Genomic DNA, 18,073 nt, shown 5'->3' on the forward strand with positions numbered 1-18,073 from the left:
AATAGGATATGTGGGCGCGTGTGGCTGCACAGGTGACCCATGATTCATCTCAAGTTATAACATGGCCATCGGCGCCGAAGTGTCTCGTCTAGTCCACTTCAAAAATATAGAACATTAAAAAGTGACACCTGCACAGTCAGGCTTCACGCTATCAGAGAGCGGATTTGTGGATGCAATTTGCTTTGAAGTTAAAAGCATTCTTTAAATCCTTTAAAAACAGCTTCTAAGCAAAAAATATTAATAGAAAAAATAGCTAAATGTCTGAAGATGCAAACACTGAAACTGTATGAAAAGTGTTTTATTATTTTTTTTTAGGACAGTGTTTTGACTGTAGAAAATTTCTAAAAGCTAAAAATAGAAATAGAAACAGACTAGAAATACACAACCGCTTTGTTTATGAAGTAAAACGCATCTTGTGGGCGGAGCTATTGTGCGTAAGCGAAGTCTCAGTATTGCGCATGCGCATTTGTTGACATACCGGCGACGGCAGTTCGACGGTGGCCTAGCGAATACAGGGGATTACAAGCCCAATCTGACAGGTCAGAATATTACAAATATCTCAATTTTCAGATTCATAGTGTTTTCCACTAACTAATTTGGAAAAAATAGTTGAATTCCAGTCAAAAGCGTTTGGAAATATTTGGTTGTCCAGTGTGCTAAGGTGGGTTTCGCGCTAAGCTAACGTCCAGTTAGCCGCTGTTCGACTGTTAGCTTGGGGTGCTGAATGCGGCCAACACTGGCTGTGACATAACCAACTTGACCGACTGAGGACGTCATTCTACCTTATATCGGTGCTTTTTAATAAACGTGAATATGAAAAGGACATGCTTAGCATACCAAATTAAGTTTGGTTTGCTGGTAGTTAGCCTGTGTAAAGCCACAGAAAGCTAACCCTGCTGCCAGCAGTATATCTTCAAATGTTGAGTTGTTAGGCAATGTTTGTTTAAGGGAATGATCTACTTATTAACTGTTTAAAATTAAAAGCGGCTGAGGCTGCAGTATCGATTCTTCTGCTAATACTGACAGCTGTCACATTAGTTCATCTGGGATCATGCATGTTAGTACTGAAGCAGGCATGTTTTTATGAAATACTCTGATCCAGCTGTTAAGATAAACAAAATTTGACAGGAGCGAAAGATTAGGATGATGGTACGGGGCCTCCCAGCTTCAAAGACGCAGAGCTCATTGCAAAAGCTGAAGGATCAAATATATTTGTGAAGACAGAACAAAAACAAATTCAGAAATCATAAGAAGCATTTGACTTCTACCAATAAAAGCTTTTCCACTCATTATTCATTATGGTTTAGCAGTTTTTCAGTGTTCCTTTCTTTTGTTAAAATGTATTTATTTTTTTCTCAAAAGTGATACTCCTTATACATTGATTACTTTTTAATAATCAACTGTCTGCGTCTTAAAATTAAAACAAAAGTTTTGGTTAAGCAAAAATAACTAAATCTTTATCCCCAATGGGTATGAATAATTTTGAGCCTGTCTGTGCTTATAGTTGAATTAAATATGAATAGTCCAGCTTAATCAGTATCCTGGAATGTATATAAGTTACAATTATGAATTATGAGATGTTACATGTGTAGGATGACTTTGAGTTTGCATCTTTGCCCCTTTTTCTAACCACATGTTGCCATTTTGTTCTTTTTCTTTCAGTTTTGTACTTTAAATGTACCTTTTTGTAACGCTGTATTTGAACCATAATGTATCAATTTAGATTTCGCTGGAGTGAAGCTGCAGGCTGCTCCATTTCATACTCAAAAAGTTGTACACAAATCTGTGAATGTGTGTATGGGGCCGTTGGAACAGTAGTGGAAATGATTTTGAGAATCCTTTGCTAATAATAGATGCTTGTATTATGTCAGGGTGCACCATGAGTCAGGGTAAGGACAATGCAAGACTCAAAAGCTACAAGAACAAGTCTCTCAACACAGATGAGATGAGGAGGAGGAGGGAAGAGGAAGGTCTGCAGCTCCGCAAACAGAAGAAGGATGAACAAGTAAGTAATTCATGGTGTAAAATCAAACTGAAGTAACACAGCTGATGTATAGTACTTGCTATATTGTAATTACAAGGGACTGATACCTCATGTATATATATATGTTTGTAGTGTCAGAAAAGCTGAAACTCACAGACTGGTTGGATATTGTGTGATGGCAAAAGAAAGAAAAATATCAGGACAGTTTTTAAAATCTTAATGGATATTGTCATAATAGCATTCATCAATGTTACAATAAAATACTTCCTGGTATCATGCAGCGCTTGTGATATCCCGACACAAACCATCACGCATTATAAAATGGGACAAAAATGAGGCATGATTTTCAAAATATTCTACAAATGAAGGGATGTGCTTTGTGCATTTCTATTCGGCTCCATTTCCTTTGGTATCCTTAAACAAAATCCAGTCAATTGCCGTCAGAATTTACAAAATTATTAAACTCTTGTATGCAATCAGATTCAGTATAAAAACAGCTGTTCTTTGAGAGTTTTATTAGCTAACAGTGGTGAGCAAATAAGTTGGTAAAAATGGAATCGGGCTTTAAAACAAAAATCCAACTTCAAGTTGAAGTGATATGCGTTCCACTGCAAGGCACTGTATGCATCTTCCTACTTGTGCTCTTCATATTCATGTGACATCAAGGCAAATGAGTCAAAATTTATATTTACATGTTCCAATTCTATTGCAGCTTTTTAAAAGGAGAAACGTTGCCACTGTGGAGGACGATGGAGCCCTGGAGGATGATGGGATGGCCGACAGCGGCTACCTGGAATCACAGGCGAACAACCTGGACCCACTCATGGTGAGAAAACGTTTAAATAAGCATCCTTGTTCTCCATAAATAAAAAAAAAAAACCAACCCTTCGATAAAACCAGATGTAAACAAATTGTGTTGCAGGGTGGGGTCATCTCTGAAGACATGATTCAGATGATCTTCTCCAGTTCTCCAGAGCAGCAGCTAATAGGCACTCAGCGCTTTAGGAAGCTCCTTTCTAAAGGTACAGCTGCAAGTTTCACTCATGTGTTCATCACTCATGTCTGTGGACTTTATTCTCTACAGCACAGCATGTTCTGCTTGTCGTTAAATGATCTGAACCTATGAAATAGTGACATTGCTTGAAATGCATGGATTATCAAAATCTGTCATTCTGAGCAACTCTGCTGTCTGTGTGTGATTTTAATTCTAATTTATGCTTAAAAAACTTCTCCAGCTCTCCAGTATTTAATTAGGACTTTTTCTTTTCCCTTCTTTTTCTTCTGCATTTGTCGCACAGAACCAAACCCACCCATTGATGAAGTTATTGCTACTCCAGGGGTTGTGGAGCGATTTGTTGAATTTCTGAAGAGGAGAGAAAACTGCACACTGCAGGTACATTTACATACTGATTCTGCTCAACAGTACAAGTGTGGAAAATCAAAAATAGAAAATTTCAGGTTTGTTAGGTTCCACATTTAAAGTCTTAACTCTGTAGAAATATCTGCTATACATTTATTGCAAACTTTTTCATTTATGCTTAAAAAAATTCTCTCAAAACCTTGCATACCTTCTATCTATCATCCTATGTACTTTCCTCGTGTTTAAGGGTTACCATAAAACCTAATGTTATTGTACACTTTTCATGTTCTGTTTTAGTTCGAGGCTGCATGGGTCTTGACCAACATTGCGTCAGGTACATCCCATCAAACGCGCGTTGTAATCCAGGCAGGGGCCGTGCCCATATTCATAGAGATGCTCGCCTCGGACTTTGAGGACGTACAGGAACAGGTAAGAAAGATTTTGTGGACTTTTTTGTCATCATTGGCTTCTCTCAGCTAACTTTACTCTTCAGTTCAATTAGCCTGTTCAAAATACACTTGCAGCGTTTCTGTTGCATTTACAGTTGAGCTTACACGGCTGCTTTTCCCCTCAGGCAGTGTGGGCCTTGGGAAACATAGCAGGTGACAGCACAGAATGCAGAGACTTCGTCATAGACTGTAACATCCTTCCCTCTCTGCTGCAGTAAGTAGCTTCCCGGTTTCCTTATCTTTTCGATACCACTCGCACAATTAAAATGCAGTTTCACAAGCTGGATCTGTGAAATTCTCTTTGCAGATTATTGGCCAAACAAAATCGTCTAACAATGATGAGGAACGCAGTGTGGGCGCTATCCAACCTGTGCAGAGGAAAGAACCCACCTCCAGACTTTGCTAAGGTAATTTGCGAGGACAGAGCATCACTATGGCAACTGCCCACATCTCGGCACAGCATTGCTTGCCTTTCAAGGTCACAAGCCTGTTATCTCTCATATCTTAATTGCAAAAGTTTTTTCCTAGCTGGACTTGAACACGATGTTTTCTCTCTCAGGTGTCCCCGTGTCTCAGTGTGCTTTCCTGGCTGCTGTTTGTTAACGACACAGACATCCTTGCTGATGCATGCTGGGCGCTCTCTTACCTTTCTGATGGCCCCAATGACAAGATCCAGGCTGTTATCGACTCAGGAGTCTGTCGAAGGCTAGTCGAACTGCTGATGTAAGTCATTAAACACGTACACTGAAACTATGCAGAACATTTTACTAATATGTTGATAGAATATATGACTTGTTCATGGGCTATAAGCAAACAAACATAATTGCATACTTATTATAATTTGCTAAAATAGTCACAGAGTCTCGCCTGTGCACATCATTTCAACAGTTTTGAGTGTACTGGTACAAATGCAGCTGCCTCTTAATAAATTAATATGTGCATAAAACATTGAGAGGATTTTATCGCAAAACCCCTTCCAGAGTTTTGGGAGATTCACAAGGCCTGGGCTTCCTGAAGCCACAAGCTATTACTGAAATAAATGAACGTTTTAATGACATTAGAATTCATGAAGATGCACTTTTTTATTTGACTGAACTGAAAAATGACAATCTGTGGTTCTGCTCTCCTTCAGGCACTCTGATTACAAGGTGGTGTCTCCTGCACTGAGAGCCGTTGGAAACATAGTCACTGGAGATGATCTGCAGACACAAGTAAAGGCAACATCTACTTCAACTGAGTATTAATGTCTGGAGAAGTGTGAATTTTCTGACTGTGTCCAACTCGTATCATTCCAGGTGATTCTGAACTGTTCGGCACTGCAGTCTTTACTTCACCTGCTGAGCAGCCCCAAGGAGTCTATTAAGAAGGAAGCTTGTTGGACGATCTCCAACATCACTGCAGGGAATCGAGCACAAATACAGGTGCGTTTACACTTTCGCTTTTATTGTAACTTTAGAAGTAATTAGAAGACCTGATGAGTTCCTTCCCTTGTTCGCAGATGGTGATAGATGCGGGTCTGATGCCTCCTCTCATCAGTATTCTGCAAGTAGCTGAGTTTCGCACAAGGAAGGAGGCAGCGTGGGCTATTACCAACGCCACCTCCGGCGGCTCTGCAGAGCAAATAAGGTGAAAGTCAAGTTCTATTTAAGAAAGAAAAAAGAGGTTACATCATACATTTGAGTTCATTTTTGCGTAGATTTGTTACATAATGTACTCTTTAATACCATGTACTTTATTCTTTGCATTTTTTATAAATCTGTGAAAGCCTTAAAACAAAAGTATAGCATATACCAAACAATAGTAAATAAACTTTGTCTTTATTATGTTTCATATCTTAAGATTTAATCTAATCATCATTAGTTCTTCCTAAGACTTCATGTATGGTTAATTTGTATAAGTTTTAAGTGGTTTTGACATAAATATTACTCCAAAGACAACCCCTTTTATTATGGTTAAGTGATGAGTCTTATTTTTACTGTGTCTGTACTGCCCCCTGCAGGCATCTAGTGGAACTCGGTTGTATAAAACCTCTGTGTGACCTTCTCACACTGATGGATTCCAAAATAGTCCAAGTGGCTCTAAATGGTCTAGAAAACATCCTGCGACTGGGAGAGCTGGAGGCCAAGAGAGGAGGAGGCATTAACCCCTACTGTGCTCTCATTGAAGAGGCCTATGGTATGGTTGTCCGTCCACCCGTCCAGTTTTCAATCTATTCCCTCATCTATTAATCTGTTCATCCAATCATGCATTCTTTCTTTTTGCAGCTTCCATTTTCTTACCATTTAATCTGCTACATATTCCAATTTTGATGAAACCTTACTCTGGAATTTTGAGAAGAAAAATGCGCAGAAGCCACGATGTTTATGTTTCCCTGGTAAAATAAAGACAACTATTTCCAGCTCTAACTTCCTCTGTTCCCTCTCAGGCCTGGACAAACTGGAGTTCCTGCAGGGTCACGAGAACCAGGAAATCTACCAGAAAGCCTTCGACCTGATCGAGCGCTACTTCAACACCGAAGACGAGGACCCTTCGCTGGCTCCGGCCGTCGACCTGCAGCAGCAGCAGTTCCTCTTCCAGCAGTGCGAGGCTCCGATGGAAGGCTTCCAGCTATAATGCTAAAAATCCCCCAACCCCCAAGCGCCAGCTTCATCTTCATCTACGCTCACGTCTCTGTCGCTGCCCACAGCCAAGACCCAGAGTGACAAACAGCCCTGCTCCTCCCCTTTCCCAGAGAGATGGATTCAATCATCATCTTGATCATTATAATACTACGTAACAGTAAAGAAGCACATATTTGTGCATACATCCAACATGGGTCAAGTCTTGTCAGCCAGTTCATCCAGGTTCACTTTATTTTTCTGTTTTGTGCCGACTTCCTGGCCAGAGCTCCAGCATCTCCTGTCAGACCATTCCCATACTCCTCATGGGAAAGAAGAACGTCCTTCTCCTTGTTGCCATAGGATTGGCAAGCACTCTCTCAGCCAATGGGAGAATTTGGACTGCCCTGCTTGTCTGAAGCATTAATGACTTGGAAGATGGACAAATACTGACCCGGTTCCCCTTAATTTGTCCTCCTACACAGAGAAAGATCCAACCTAAACACTGGACTGACCCCAAGACATCGACCTCATGCTTGAGTGCATCACTTGGACTGACTAAGAAAGTCGCTTAACTTGGAAAAAAAAAAAACAAAACAAAAAAAACGGAGGGTGAATTTCCTCAACTTTTCTCAGAATCCACACATAGACTAATTAGAAACTTGACTGTGTCGCTACGCGGTGGATTGCTCGCATTCCCACCCTGATCTCATATCATTCCTTCTTACCAGTATTGGGACTTTTCCACATGCACTGGCTCCACCTTCAAGAGTTTAAACTGCCGCATCTGATTTAAAAAAAAAAAAAAAACCCATGGAACCATGGGAATTGGAGTCTTCCCTCGCACTGAGACAATTGGACTTGGACGAAACAAAACAGACTATATAACCCTGGATTCTGTCCAGCAGCAAGCCAGCGGGATTATTATACTTTATTTTTTTCCATTTCATTTATTAAACCATCGTTTCATTTTATTTGCAGCACTTTAGTTCTGGACTTTTGCCTGTTCATCGACGGTAGTCTATATGTTTGCTATTTAAGTTGGTTGATGATACGGCTCTTCCCTCCTCAGGAAGCGAGATGTAAAGAGTCCAGGCCCCCATTCCTGGTATGACAAAGATTACACTGTTTACCCTTCTACATAAGGGGAATTCGAGCAGATTGTGGACTGAAATTGTCAGCAAACTCTTGTCAAAAACTGGGGATTTCTTTTTTTCCTCAGCAAAGCTAAAACGACTTTGCATTTGGTGAATTGGCAGTTTTAATCTATGAGCAGTCTAACATGAATCCAGGTAAATGTTTGCTGTTTGATTATGCCAAATCAAGACATGTATCAGACTGAAGAATCAAGGTTGGTCTTTTTTTTTTTTTTTTTTTTAATTGGGAGTTAGCATCTTTAGTTGTTGGTGCCATAATCCCTAATATATGGAACTCCTTCCATAAAACATCAACAGAAAAAAAAAGGAAAAAAAAATCCAGATTAAACTTGAAAATCCTGATGATCATTGTAGTTAGCACAACTGAATGTTTGTTTACCAAGTACTCTTCTCATGTTGCTTAATTTTGTCAAAAATCTCTCCAAGAGATGACCAGCTCTTCGTGTTCATTACTGTTTGTTGTACTGAGTTTGTGCATCTGTTCTGTTCTGCCATTTGCATAAAAGTCATTTCAGAAACTCCAAACAGTGGCACGTGGATCAGTTTCATTGCCGCATGTGATTACTGGGTATTTTGCCAAGTTAGAAATTGTTAATTTCAGTTTTATTCAGTAATCTTCCCATAAATGCATGTTTGAAGTTGTAACGGAGGGAGCATAATCTTGTGTTATTTCCAAATAGTCTGACATCGAAATCATAAAATTCATGTTGGGTATGAGTAAAACCTCGGAGGTAAGTTAATTAATTAACAGAAGATATCCAAAGAAAAATTACTTTATTAAGCTGACTCTTTTATTTCTATAAACAGACATGTCACAATAGCCACTGGCAGGCTTCATCATACCGCTATATGAAGATAAAGAACCCAATTACACTGGATCCACTGTCTCTATTAGTTTTCAAACTAAACACAGGTATGTATACACAAAGAAGGAAACAGAAAATGTAGCACTTATCTAGTCAGAAATGTTTTATTTTCCTTTAATTCCTCACTGCAGCTCTAGGCTTGGTACCGCTACAGATTTCTCTTTTCCTCTGAGAACTCCAACCGCGTGGAAAACGGTCACTCCTTAAATTTGTTTGGGCTTTTTTTTTTTTTTTTTTCTACAATTAGATCTGTAATGTGAGGCTAATCTCCTGGTCGGCAAAAAGTCTCACTGAGTTCAAGTTCAGTCAGTTGAGAGCTTTGGTACAAACACAAGTTAGGTGAAAATACAGTCGAGACCAGGCGTTTACATCCATGGAGTAAAAAGCAAAGAAAAAACTAAAAAGACAACAAACAGTTTTTCTTCCTCACTGACAATGCATCAGACTATTTCTATTAGTAAAGCCAAATGATGATGATGTAAAATGGAGGCAAAATTGTGGATGTATTTTAAATTAATGCTGAAAGCGGCTTTCTTATGTAATGACATCAAAAAATTTAAAGAAATAAACCTAATGTACCGGGAAAATAACTGCAGATCTCCAAAAGTCTGGCTCAATGTTAACTACAGTTTCCACAGGTCAGCTGTTATCAGAATGGGAATGTCCAGCTATGCCATTTAGAAAGAAGACTGTGACCCAGAGATGGACCTGTCCCGTGTGAAATATGTGAACCAACCTCAGGAGAAAAGCGAAAGTCGTTGTGAAGATGCCAGCTGAACTCGTGCCAACATGTACGTAGGAACAAAGACCTTGAAGTTTTTGCCATAATGACTGCAGCCTTGTAAAAACCTTGCTCTACGATTCGCTTTGTACAGATGGTCTGGACTCCCGACTATTGAGAAACGATTGCTTCCTGGAAGCGTGGACTCTGTTGAAGTATTTCACCCAATCGCTAACGCTTAGCTATGACGCATGCAGTGCACCACTTAGCTTACCAGAAACTGCCTGCGCTGTAAACAACCATCCTTCACTGAAAAGAAAGAAGTGCCGAGCTGAACGAGGCAACTGTTAATTGAATATTTGTGGCCAACACGGACTAAACTGCATCGCTAGCTTCCTCCGCTGCTATTGCTAAAACTACAGGCAGACTGCGATTCTTAAACAGATCAGAAAACATTTACAACTTCTTCTGTTCGCTGATTGGCCCGGGTGAGTTTCTACTGGAGGAATCAACTTCAATGGGAGAAAGAGTAGACGGAGCAGAAAGGGGAGATGAGAATCTAGCGAATGAAGGAGGAAAAATTCTCTGGAAGCATTAGTATTTCAGCTGCTAAAATTACACATCAAATGTGGTCATTGAGGGAATGATTTGCAGAATGAGATTGAACGAATTTTCAATCGTTCTATTGAAAATTTCATCAAGGCAGTCCTTTAAGACTGCAATATTGCGTGCATTTATACATCTTTTAGAATTTAACATATTGTCTAATTTTAGGTAAACCTAACTCGCTGAAGACAGAAAAGGTTTAGTCTGATTAATCTCATACAATAAGGAGGAAAAAAAGTTGAGTAGTTTTTTTATTTTGTATGTAAATATCTGGTTGCAACTGTATTATGACTGAAAAGCAGAGCTGTCCTCCATCACTGGGCCTTCTCTTTCTCAATTTCCTCCCTCCATTTGGCTTTCTTCTCCAAGTTGTAAGCAGTCAGGGACTCATTTCTGCCGGCAGCCTGCAAACAAAACAGGATGGAATCTGGATAAGACCGTTTTTATAACCGTGAACAATTTAAAGTCCAGGCCGGAAGTTTTTACGCGGCTATTTTTTTTATGCATTACAATATTCTGGGCTTTTATGGTTAAATTAGAGGGGTGGGACGAATGCTACAAAAAACAACTTCAGTGATATTTTAAAACAAGAATTCAAGGCAAAAGCTTTAATCTGGATTTCTTCAAATTCAGGTAAGACTGAAATTATAAATGCTATGATAAAAACAGAAACCTTTATATATATTTATGCCTACAAATGGCCTTTTGAAGGTCCAGACTTTTATCCCAACAAGAATTTTTGTTAAGAGTTAAAAAAAATTACTGCATAAACTACACAAACCTATTCAAGCAAATCTGACTAAAGTGAGCTTTTTGGTGAAGAGAGACTGGCAAAATTCAAAGTCTCTGCGCATAGGACGCTTGTAAAAACCTCAAAACTAGAAACTATAGTTGCAGCTAAATGTGGTTTTACAAAGTGCTGAGTCAGGGGGGAAAACAGATGCCACACTTTTCAGGCCTTTACTTGCAAAATAAATAGTTAAACCGTGCACCATGTTCTTTCCAATTATTCACTCTGCTATGCTGACCTACAAGAAAACTCAAATGAGACGCTCCAAGGTCTTTAAGTTGCTAAATAGAAATGTGTGTTACTTGCGCAAAGCACAAAGGTATGTGTTTGAGAGTCTCAGTGTGATTTTCCATTTGATGTGAAATCTACCAGATGTTTTACACTTGTGCATCCAGTTCTTGTTTTACAAAAATAAATGAATAAATCACTGAAGTTCTGTGTTGCCATCCCTACCGGAAATTAACGAACAATTTACTTGCATATTCATAATCCCAACATTCAACTCCATTCAGGTTTATAACATGCTTTACAACTGCGGCTTTCCAGTCGTAAAAAAATAAAACACCGTGGCTCTATCTTGGGATGTTCACGGAAAACAAAGACACCCGACGAGTTCACCGTTAGCCTATTCATGATGACTCGGCAGAATCGACCAGCACAGACATGAACAAATTCCTGTTCTTCCTCATCACTGCAATCCTAGAACTCACAGCTACCGGATCAGGGCCACATGTGCGTGCGACGAATTTCTGCTTTGTCACTTACCTTTTTGCCCATAATCACCATCAACACACAGGCTCCTAATGTCAACACCATCATCATATAGGCGACTTTCACTCTAATTTTATTCCTGGCACTGTCAATTGTCTCGTAGCTGTGGAAAATATGAAAACGGACCACATAGTTAGTTCAGAACAGGTGGGAAACAACAAAGAAGACAATAATTGTGCTGATTTCGACACACAAAAGGCTGACATGTGTTCCTATATGTCACAGCAATTAAGGAAACGATAACTGCTGGGTTTTCAAGCTAATCTTCACACGATATACAAATGTTTATAATCAGGACCATCAGATCTTTCAACACGCTCCTGAGCTGCTCTGCTGCTGCCGTTTGTTTTGGACACAGAGCTTCCGTGTCGACACGTACAGGTGGGCTGAATTTACCTCGTAAGCATGACAAGCAGATCTTTTTCTAATCACAGCAGCAGATCAGATGCGATCTCCGCCCTGATGTCAGGAGCCACGGTAATTACCTCCAGGCACAAACAGACGCCTTGTTTGAACAAAGGACGTCTCAGGGGGACCAGCTACAAGCCGCGCGGCCGCTCATCCACTTAGGCAGCTCTGTTCTTGTGATGTGGAGGCAATCGGATGGCAGTGCGCTAGGGCAGGGGAGGTCTGGCATAAACAGGAAATGGCTACTCACGACAAAGTCTCTGGGATCTGTTCCGCGGACTTGAAGCGGCCTGTCCACACTAGCATCTTCTTGTCCATGTTGGAGGGTTTGTAGCCGGGGGGTCTGAATGAGGGACGCGGTTCTGTTCAGAGGAAAGACGGGCAAAAAGAGGTGGCCATCAGGATCCATTTCCTCGACTCAAATCGGGGATTTGCTCCATCGCCCAGAGATTGTGGTCCCATTTCCTGTGCTCCTCTTGGGACGACAAACAAACAAACCTAACAAGCGTGATGCACAAGATCTACGGGGGAAAAGTCCAGGACGCTTTGAAACGTTTAAAATGACAACTTGTCGTCTGCTTCGGCACTTTTCGTGACTGGGCAGCTTTTATTTAAACTTTCTCATAAACATTATCTGGCGTGTAACGCCTTTCTATAGCGCAGGTCAGATCAACAGATAATAAGTGGATCAAGTTGCACAGCAGGGATGGGTATGTTGAGACCGAGAGCAAAAGAAAAGAAAAAGGCAGTTTGCCTGTAATCAAACACCCCACCTTGTGCTGGAGCTGCTGAGGAGGATTCTGTCTTGACCTCTGGAAGTTTATTGCACATCCCTCGTACCCTCTGACCTGGACAGAAATTAAACAGATGCTCTGTGTATTTCAACTATTCACACATTTTCTAGTTTTGAGATGATTTTCTTGTCTAGATTCGAATCGCAAAATCTTAGGCCAACAAAAAACACAAAATAAGTCTTTCACTAACTTTACATAGAGTAAGTCAACAACAAAGCTACTGATTATTGGTTTTAGGCCAATAATCAGTACAACTGACAATTGTACTGATACAATTGACGGAAATAGGTTGATAAATATTATATTAACAAACACACATAAAGATAGATTATTAGAAAATAATTCAAAATTCTGGCTGAAGCAGAAGAACTGAGATGAGATACAATACATTACAAGAAAACCTAAGCATTCAAGACTGTTTTTCTGACCACAAAAATGACGTTCCTTCACCATCCCTCCAGTTTTTAATCATGCATATATTTGACCAACTTAAATTTTTGAGCAATCTCCTCTACTGTTTTCTTCGCTTGACTTATGAAAACTAAAAAGTCTAACATCTTTCTCAGATAACTGGATGCATCTTTCAACATATCTGTTAAAACGGCTACGTTGCTTTATGCTAGGTAGTGAGGTTTTTTTTTTTTTTTCTGGACAACCCAAGTAAAATTAATAAAAACTTCAAAAGATCAATGTTAAACTTTAAGCCAAATTTGAAATAAATCAAATGGCTTTTTCGAAAGAAGTGATAACATAAAACCTGTTGAATAGAAAATAAATGAATAGTTAAGCTAAAAGAAAATGAATAAATGCAAATTGCTAACCCTACAAATAAAAATAAAGTAAAACTAAAATGGACTAAGAACATCAAAATGTGGAAAGTGGACTGCAATCAAATAGAGAAGAATATAAAAATGATTAAATAAAAGGTTTTACTATAATCTAAAAATATCGAAGGTCAAATGCATGTCTAAATGTACATTAGAACAGACTTGATCTTTATAATACTTTTTACTCATGCAACATACAACAACATGACCAATAACAACAAGTATGAAGAAGGTGGAGTTTGCTAGTTTGATTCTGGAGATCCATGTTAACTAAAAAAAAGAGAAAAAAAGCTAATCATACGAACCTAAAAGGCTGCCCACAGAGAGGCGAGATCTGACGAAATTCATGTCTGTATGGGTTACCGTCAGCCGGTATGTCCAAAAACTGTGCAGCAAAAAGCGGGTGGACACTTCCCCTTCAGCTACTGAAAGTCAACTAGCTGCATAAAAACAGGCCCTCCACGACGCTGACGTAAAAGACGCCGCATTATATCAGGATTGTACGTAAACGTGGCCGCCATGTTGTGATAGGCATTTTTGGAATCAGCGAGGACTAAACACAGGTCGCATGGAAAACTGGCCTTAAAAAAGTTCTAGTTGTTGAAATGTATTCTTCACTCTCCCAGCAAGAAAAACACATTTAACGTGGCCTCCGTGTAATTTTTTGAATGTGTTTTTGATTAGTTCAAACAGGTCCGGTTAATTGACACTCCTGTGAGCGCTTTGTGTCTTGAAAGGTTTCACATACTTATTGCACAGTTTGTGAACTGTCAATGTAAATGACTTCCCATAATTATGGGTTCCATTTGAGCATAACATTTTACATTGTTTTAAATATGGCTCTTCACATGTTATGCCAACAGCTTAAGCCAAATCTAACAAAATAACTGAAAATGATCTATAAATAGATCGTTCTCCAAGATTCAGTTCCTGTAATGATGGTGACATGCAGGTTGTCCTGTGTGGTTGGCACTGTCATGTGCAAACAGCTCCTGTGCTGTTCCAGACAGCCAATTTGACAGCAGTTCCTCCTGTGAGCTGTACTGAATCAGAACAACAGTGACACAAAGCTCTGACAGCTGCAGGTTTCATATAAGACAGTTGGCCTGTTATTCGGTAATGTAATGAAAAATATATTTTTATTCTAGATATGTTCTCTGAAGCATGACTTTATTGTGTATTCACAAACAGCAGAAAGCATGGTCTAATGTGAGGAATTAGCAGAACATCACCTGGAAAGTGAATAAATAATAAATAAATAAAATATCATGGTTATTAGTTCTTTTATTTAATGTTTTAGTAAAACAGAAACCTTAAATAAAAACATGCAGGAAAAACAGTTTGTCTTGGTATATAATTCAGAAGTGAATTAAGGTAATTTGAACTCTTATTTTCACTTGTTCAGTTTATAAAACAATTAATAAAATTTTGTTTCTAATTAGTAAAACCTAATTTGTTTTTTGCCTCTTGAATGATGGAGTTGCGGCGGGGGTTCAGACTGAATGCCTGATGAAAACCGTTCCTGAAGAGAGTTAAGTAAGTTTCCGTTCAGGCACCGTCTTGAACAGCCATCTCGTGCTGGTGTTGTGAAGGACCCTACAGTCCACTATGGCGGCGCCCGATGGGACTTTAAACTGTGAGGACTTTTCCATGTTTCAGGTAATTTAAACTAAATGGATTCACTGTTTTTGCACAAACGCTGCAAAGTGAGAGATCGACCGGAGTCCTTGGCCCTCAGAGGTTGGCATGATCGGTTCTTTGTTTTCTCTGAATTGTGACCCTCCTGATCCTTCAAGGATCCAGACTGGATTACAGAACTGGAAACTAGCAGCATGTGTGCTTGGAGTTAGCATCACAAAGAGTCTCCATCAGCTGATCCGAGTCTACTTGATCAGTGCATTATCAGAATTACTTGAAGAATTACGGAGTTCCTGAAAGGAACCATCAATTATTAGAATTGTGGAAAAACAAATTACTGTTTTTGAATGGCAGACTTTTTACCAAGCAGGGTTTTGCTAAGATTTTCATACCCTAGAACTATTTTTATTGGAGTTTTATTTGATGGGCAGTTGTGCATAATTGTAAAGTTGTAGAAAAATACTTTTTTAAAAAAATAATAATTGTACAAATAAAAAACTGTAAAGTGTGTAATTTGTAATCAATCTCCTTTTAATACCCCAAAATAACTCCAGTGCAATAAATTGCCACCCAATTAGTAAACAGCTGGTGAGTAATTTAATCACAGCGTATATTCAGATTTTCTGCAAACGCCTCCTGAGATCTGCTAGTGAGCAGAGCAGATAGCTCATGGAAGATGATGTGGAGAAGTTTAAACCAGGGTCGCAGACAACAATCCTCTTAAGACTTGACTGTCCACTTAGCAGGCTGGACAAGGAGATCATTAGTTATAGAAACAGCCAAGAGGCTCATGGTAACTCAGAAGGAGCTTTAGAGATTCACAGCTCCGATGGGATAATCTGCTGACCTGACAACTTTTAGCTTTATGCTTTATAAATCTGGACAGGAAAGCCAAAAAAAAAAACTCCCACTTGCAGTTTTCTAGAGGCTTAAGGAGGCGGTTGTATGACAGAAAAATTTGCCCTACACCCAAAACTCTATGTAGCAGAAAGCTAAACTTTCACATCATCTCAAAAACAACAAATGCCCAGTGAGACAACGTGGTGGCAGTATCAGAGAAGACAGAGAAGCCGGTCTGAGTAGATGGAGCTAAATGCAGAACAAGCATCCTACTAGTGGGCGTAGAAATCACTGGAGTCAGATGAAGGTTCACTTTAGCAAGACCTTAACTATACAGCAAGAGGAGCATGCTCATGTTTTGGAATGGCCCAATTAAAGTCCAGACATAAATAAAGGAATCTTTGACTTAGTTTTGAGATTTATGTTGACACCTTCTTTATCATATCTGATTTAACTGGACATCTTTTGCAAAGAACTGGCTAACTTTGTTTGCCTACATGTTTAAAATTGACTTGAGAGACTAAAACAATACTCCAAAAAGACTAACTATTGACTCCTGGTGGCTGATTGTAGATGCACAACATATTTTTATGAATTTGTATTTGTGAAAAACAAGTAAAATAGAATATACAATTTTCTTTCCATTTCATAACGGTGTTCTTCTTTTTGTCCTGTCATGTAAAATCTCAATAAAATGAATTTATACGTTTGGTTTTAACATGATGCGCGATTGTATAAAGGGGTGGCTATTGTTGCAAGCCCTATTATTGTCCTATTCTTAATTTGAATGCACACTGCACCATGAACCATTATTTTCCTCTATGTTCAGATTTCGGTGAGCAGTTCCATCTACAGGTTGTGTTCATGAATATTCTGGGATAAAACAGATCCTTTAAGCCATAAAAAACTGTCTTTTTTTTTTTTTTTTTCAGGAGGGCTTGAAGGTGATGCGCACTATAGACGACCGCATCGTCCACGCCCTGAACACTACTGTGCCCACAGTGTCCTTCTCGGGAAAAGTGGACGCCACACAGACCTGCAAAGAGCTTTATGAGTCGGTGAGTGTCAGAAGAAAACTAAATCTGCAGGTTTCTGCACAGTTGTAACGTGCGTCCCCACGTCTCTCGTCTGCATCTCGCAGTTGATGAAAGCCCATCTGAGTAGAGACAAAGCCATCAAGGCTTGTATAGCTCAGAAATCGGAGGTGGTGGTGCAGCTGCGGGAAGAACGAGAAAAAGACAGCGACAATCTGAAACTGGTCAAACAGCTCCGAAAGGAACAGACCAACGTAAGCAAGAGCAAATTAAAATACATTTGTGGATATTAATATTCTGTAATGGGTAGTATCTGACAACTTCAATGTATTTTTTTTTAAATTAGATATGCTCACACAAATACATAAGCAGTAAATCCCAAGGCAAATTATCTTGTAGAAAAAAAACCCTGATTGTTACTTTTTTGTCTTGTGTTGTCCTGCCTCCAGTTGAAGCTCATGCAGTCAGAGCTGAACGTCGAAGAAGTTGTCAATGACAGAAGTCTGAAGGTACAAACACATCCCTATCATTCCTTTATTCGTTCTTAAAAACAATGTAAAACGTTAAAGCTACTTGTGTTGTCCTTTCCTCTCAGGTTTTCGTTGAACGATGCAGAATCCACTACCTGCCTCCGAAGGTGTAGCGAAGATCCCTCTGAGGAAAAAGAGCCTCTTCGCTCCGTGTTTAAACCCAGACTGGAGCTGAGCGCGCGTGTGTGTGCGCGCGCGCACCGCTAGCTGAGCACCGACGGCTCAGCAGGCGACTCTCGTCCTCCAGACCAATCGGAGCTCCTCTCCACTTCACCTGTTCTCAGTGTCATTATGGTATAGCAGAATGAATGCTGTAAAAGTCATCTTTGTTCTTCACAAGGGGTTATTGTACAAAAGTTTTTTTTAAAAAAAAGACACAATGAACTGTTTTCAAGTGACTTCTGTTGTCCGTGTTTTTATATCATTAGCAAAAACCCGGCGCTTCTGACAGGCAATGAGCTGAGCTGGACCTGTTTTCTCGTCTTGTTCATTAGACCTTTTTATTGTTGGTGAGATAGATCTTTAATTACTATATTTAGATATTTTATACTGACATTACAGTTATTTCAAAGTGAGCATCAAAACAATTTCATATAAGATTAAAAGTTTATTCTGATTTATTACAAAGCTTACCTCTAATATATGGTGCTGCGAAAAAAAAGTATTTGCCTCTTTATAGGTTTCTTTTCTTTTTTGTCACA

General features: G+C 39.4%; 3 protein-coding genes across 3 annotated transcripts; 2 read left to right on the top strand and 1 right to left on the bottom strand.

Annotated features, from left to right (window-relative positions):
* The first annotated feature begins 437 nt into the window (after positions 1-437).
* Positions 438-7,852, top strand: kpna1 (karyopherin alpha 1 (importin alpha 5)). The gene is made up of 14 exons (XM_007554472.2): positions 438-539; positions 1,872-2,005; positions 2,697-2,810; positions 2,907-3,006; positions 3,283-3,377; positions 3,642-3,773; positions 3,919-4,007; positions 4,101-4,200; positions 4,353-4,516; positions 4,926-5,004; positions 5,089-5,214; positions 5,292-5,419; positions 5,793-5,968; positions 6,219-7,852. The coding sequence occupies exons 2-14, from the start codon at positions 1,880-1,882 to the stop codon at positions 6,404-6,406; spliced, it is 1,617 nt and encodes a 538-aa protein (XP_007554534.1). The 5' UTR covers positions 438-539; positions 1,872-1,879; the 3' UTR covers positions 6,407-7,852.
* Positions 7,853-8,306: 454 nt separating this feature from the next.
* fam162a (family with sequence similarity 162 member A) lies at positions 8,307-13,799 on the bottom strand. Its single transcript, XM_007554474.2, has 5 exons — positions 13,636-13,799; positions 12,483-12,557; positions 11,960-12,071; positions 11,296-11,404; positions 8,307-10,144 (listed from the first exon to the last, which is right to left on the bottom strand). Exons 1-5 carry the CDS (start codon positions 13,676-13,678, stop codon positions 10,055-10,057), a joined length of 429 nt encoding a protein of 142 aa, XP_007554536.1. The 5' UTR covers positions 13,679-13,799; the 3' UTR covers positions 8,307-10,054.
* A 1,073-nt stretch (positions 13,800-14,872) lies between these two features.
* mix23 (mitochondrial matrix import factor 23) lies at positions 14,873-17,992 on the top strand. Its single transcript, XM_007554475.2, has 5 exons — positions 14,873-14,989; positions 16,741-16,866; positions 16,950-17,096; positions 17,292-17,351; positions 17,438-17,992. The coding sequence occupies exons 1-5, from the start codon at positions 14,939-14,941 to the stop codon at positions 17,483-17,485; spliced, it is 432 nt and encodes a 143-aa protein (XP_007554537.1). The 5' UTR covers positions 14,873-14,938; the 3' UTR covers positions 17,486-17,992.
* Positions 17,993-18,073: the final 81 nt, after the last annotated feature.

This window comes from Poecilia formosa, unplaced genomic scaffold, assembly GCF_000485575.1.
Source record: "Poecilia formosa unplaced genomic scaffold, Poecilia_formosa-5.1.2 Scaffold64, whole genome shotgun sequence".
Classification (NCBI taxonomy): Eukaryota; Metazoa; Chordata; class Actinopteri; order Cyprinodontiformes; family Poeciliidae; genus Poecilia; species Poecilia formosa.

Coding starts and splice junctions, on each gene's coding strand:
- kpna1 (XM_007554472.2), top strand. CDS start 1,880: ATGAGTCAGGGTAAGGACAATGCAAGACTCAAAAGCTACAAGAACAAG. Junction 2,006..2,696: donor AACAGAAGAAGGATGAACAA/GTAAGTAATTCA, acceptor ATTCTATTGCAG/CTTTTTAAAAGGAGAAACGT. Junction 3,774..3,918: donor TTGAGGACGTACAGGAACAG/GTAAGAAAGATT, acceptor TTTTCCCCTCAG/GCAGTGTGGGCCTTGGGAAA.
- fam162a (XM_007554474.2), bottom strand. CDS start 13,678: ATGAATTTCGTCAGATCTCGCCTCTCTGTGGGCAGCCTTTTAG. Junction 12,072..12,482: donor CTCAGCAGCTCCAGCACAAG/GTGGGGTGTTTG, acceptor TCCTCTGAACAG/AACCGCGTCCCTCATTCAGA. Junction 10,145..11,295: donor TGGTGATTATGGGCAAAAAG/GTAAGTGACAAA, acceptor TTTTGTTTGCAG/GCTGCCGGCAGAAATGAGTC.
- mix23 (XM_007554475.2), top strand. CDS start 14,939: ATGGCGGCGCCCGATGGGACTTTAAACTGTGAGGACTTTTCCATGTTT. Junction 14,990..16,740: donor AGGACTTTTCCATGTTTCAG/GTAATTTAAACT, acceptor TTTTTTTTTCAG/GAGGGCTTGAAGGTGATGCG. Junction 17,097..17,291: donor TCCGAAAGGAACAGACCAAC/GTAAGCAAGAGC, acceptor TCCTGCCTCCAG/TTGAAGCTCATGCAGTCAGA.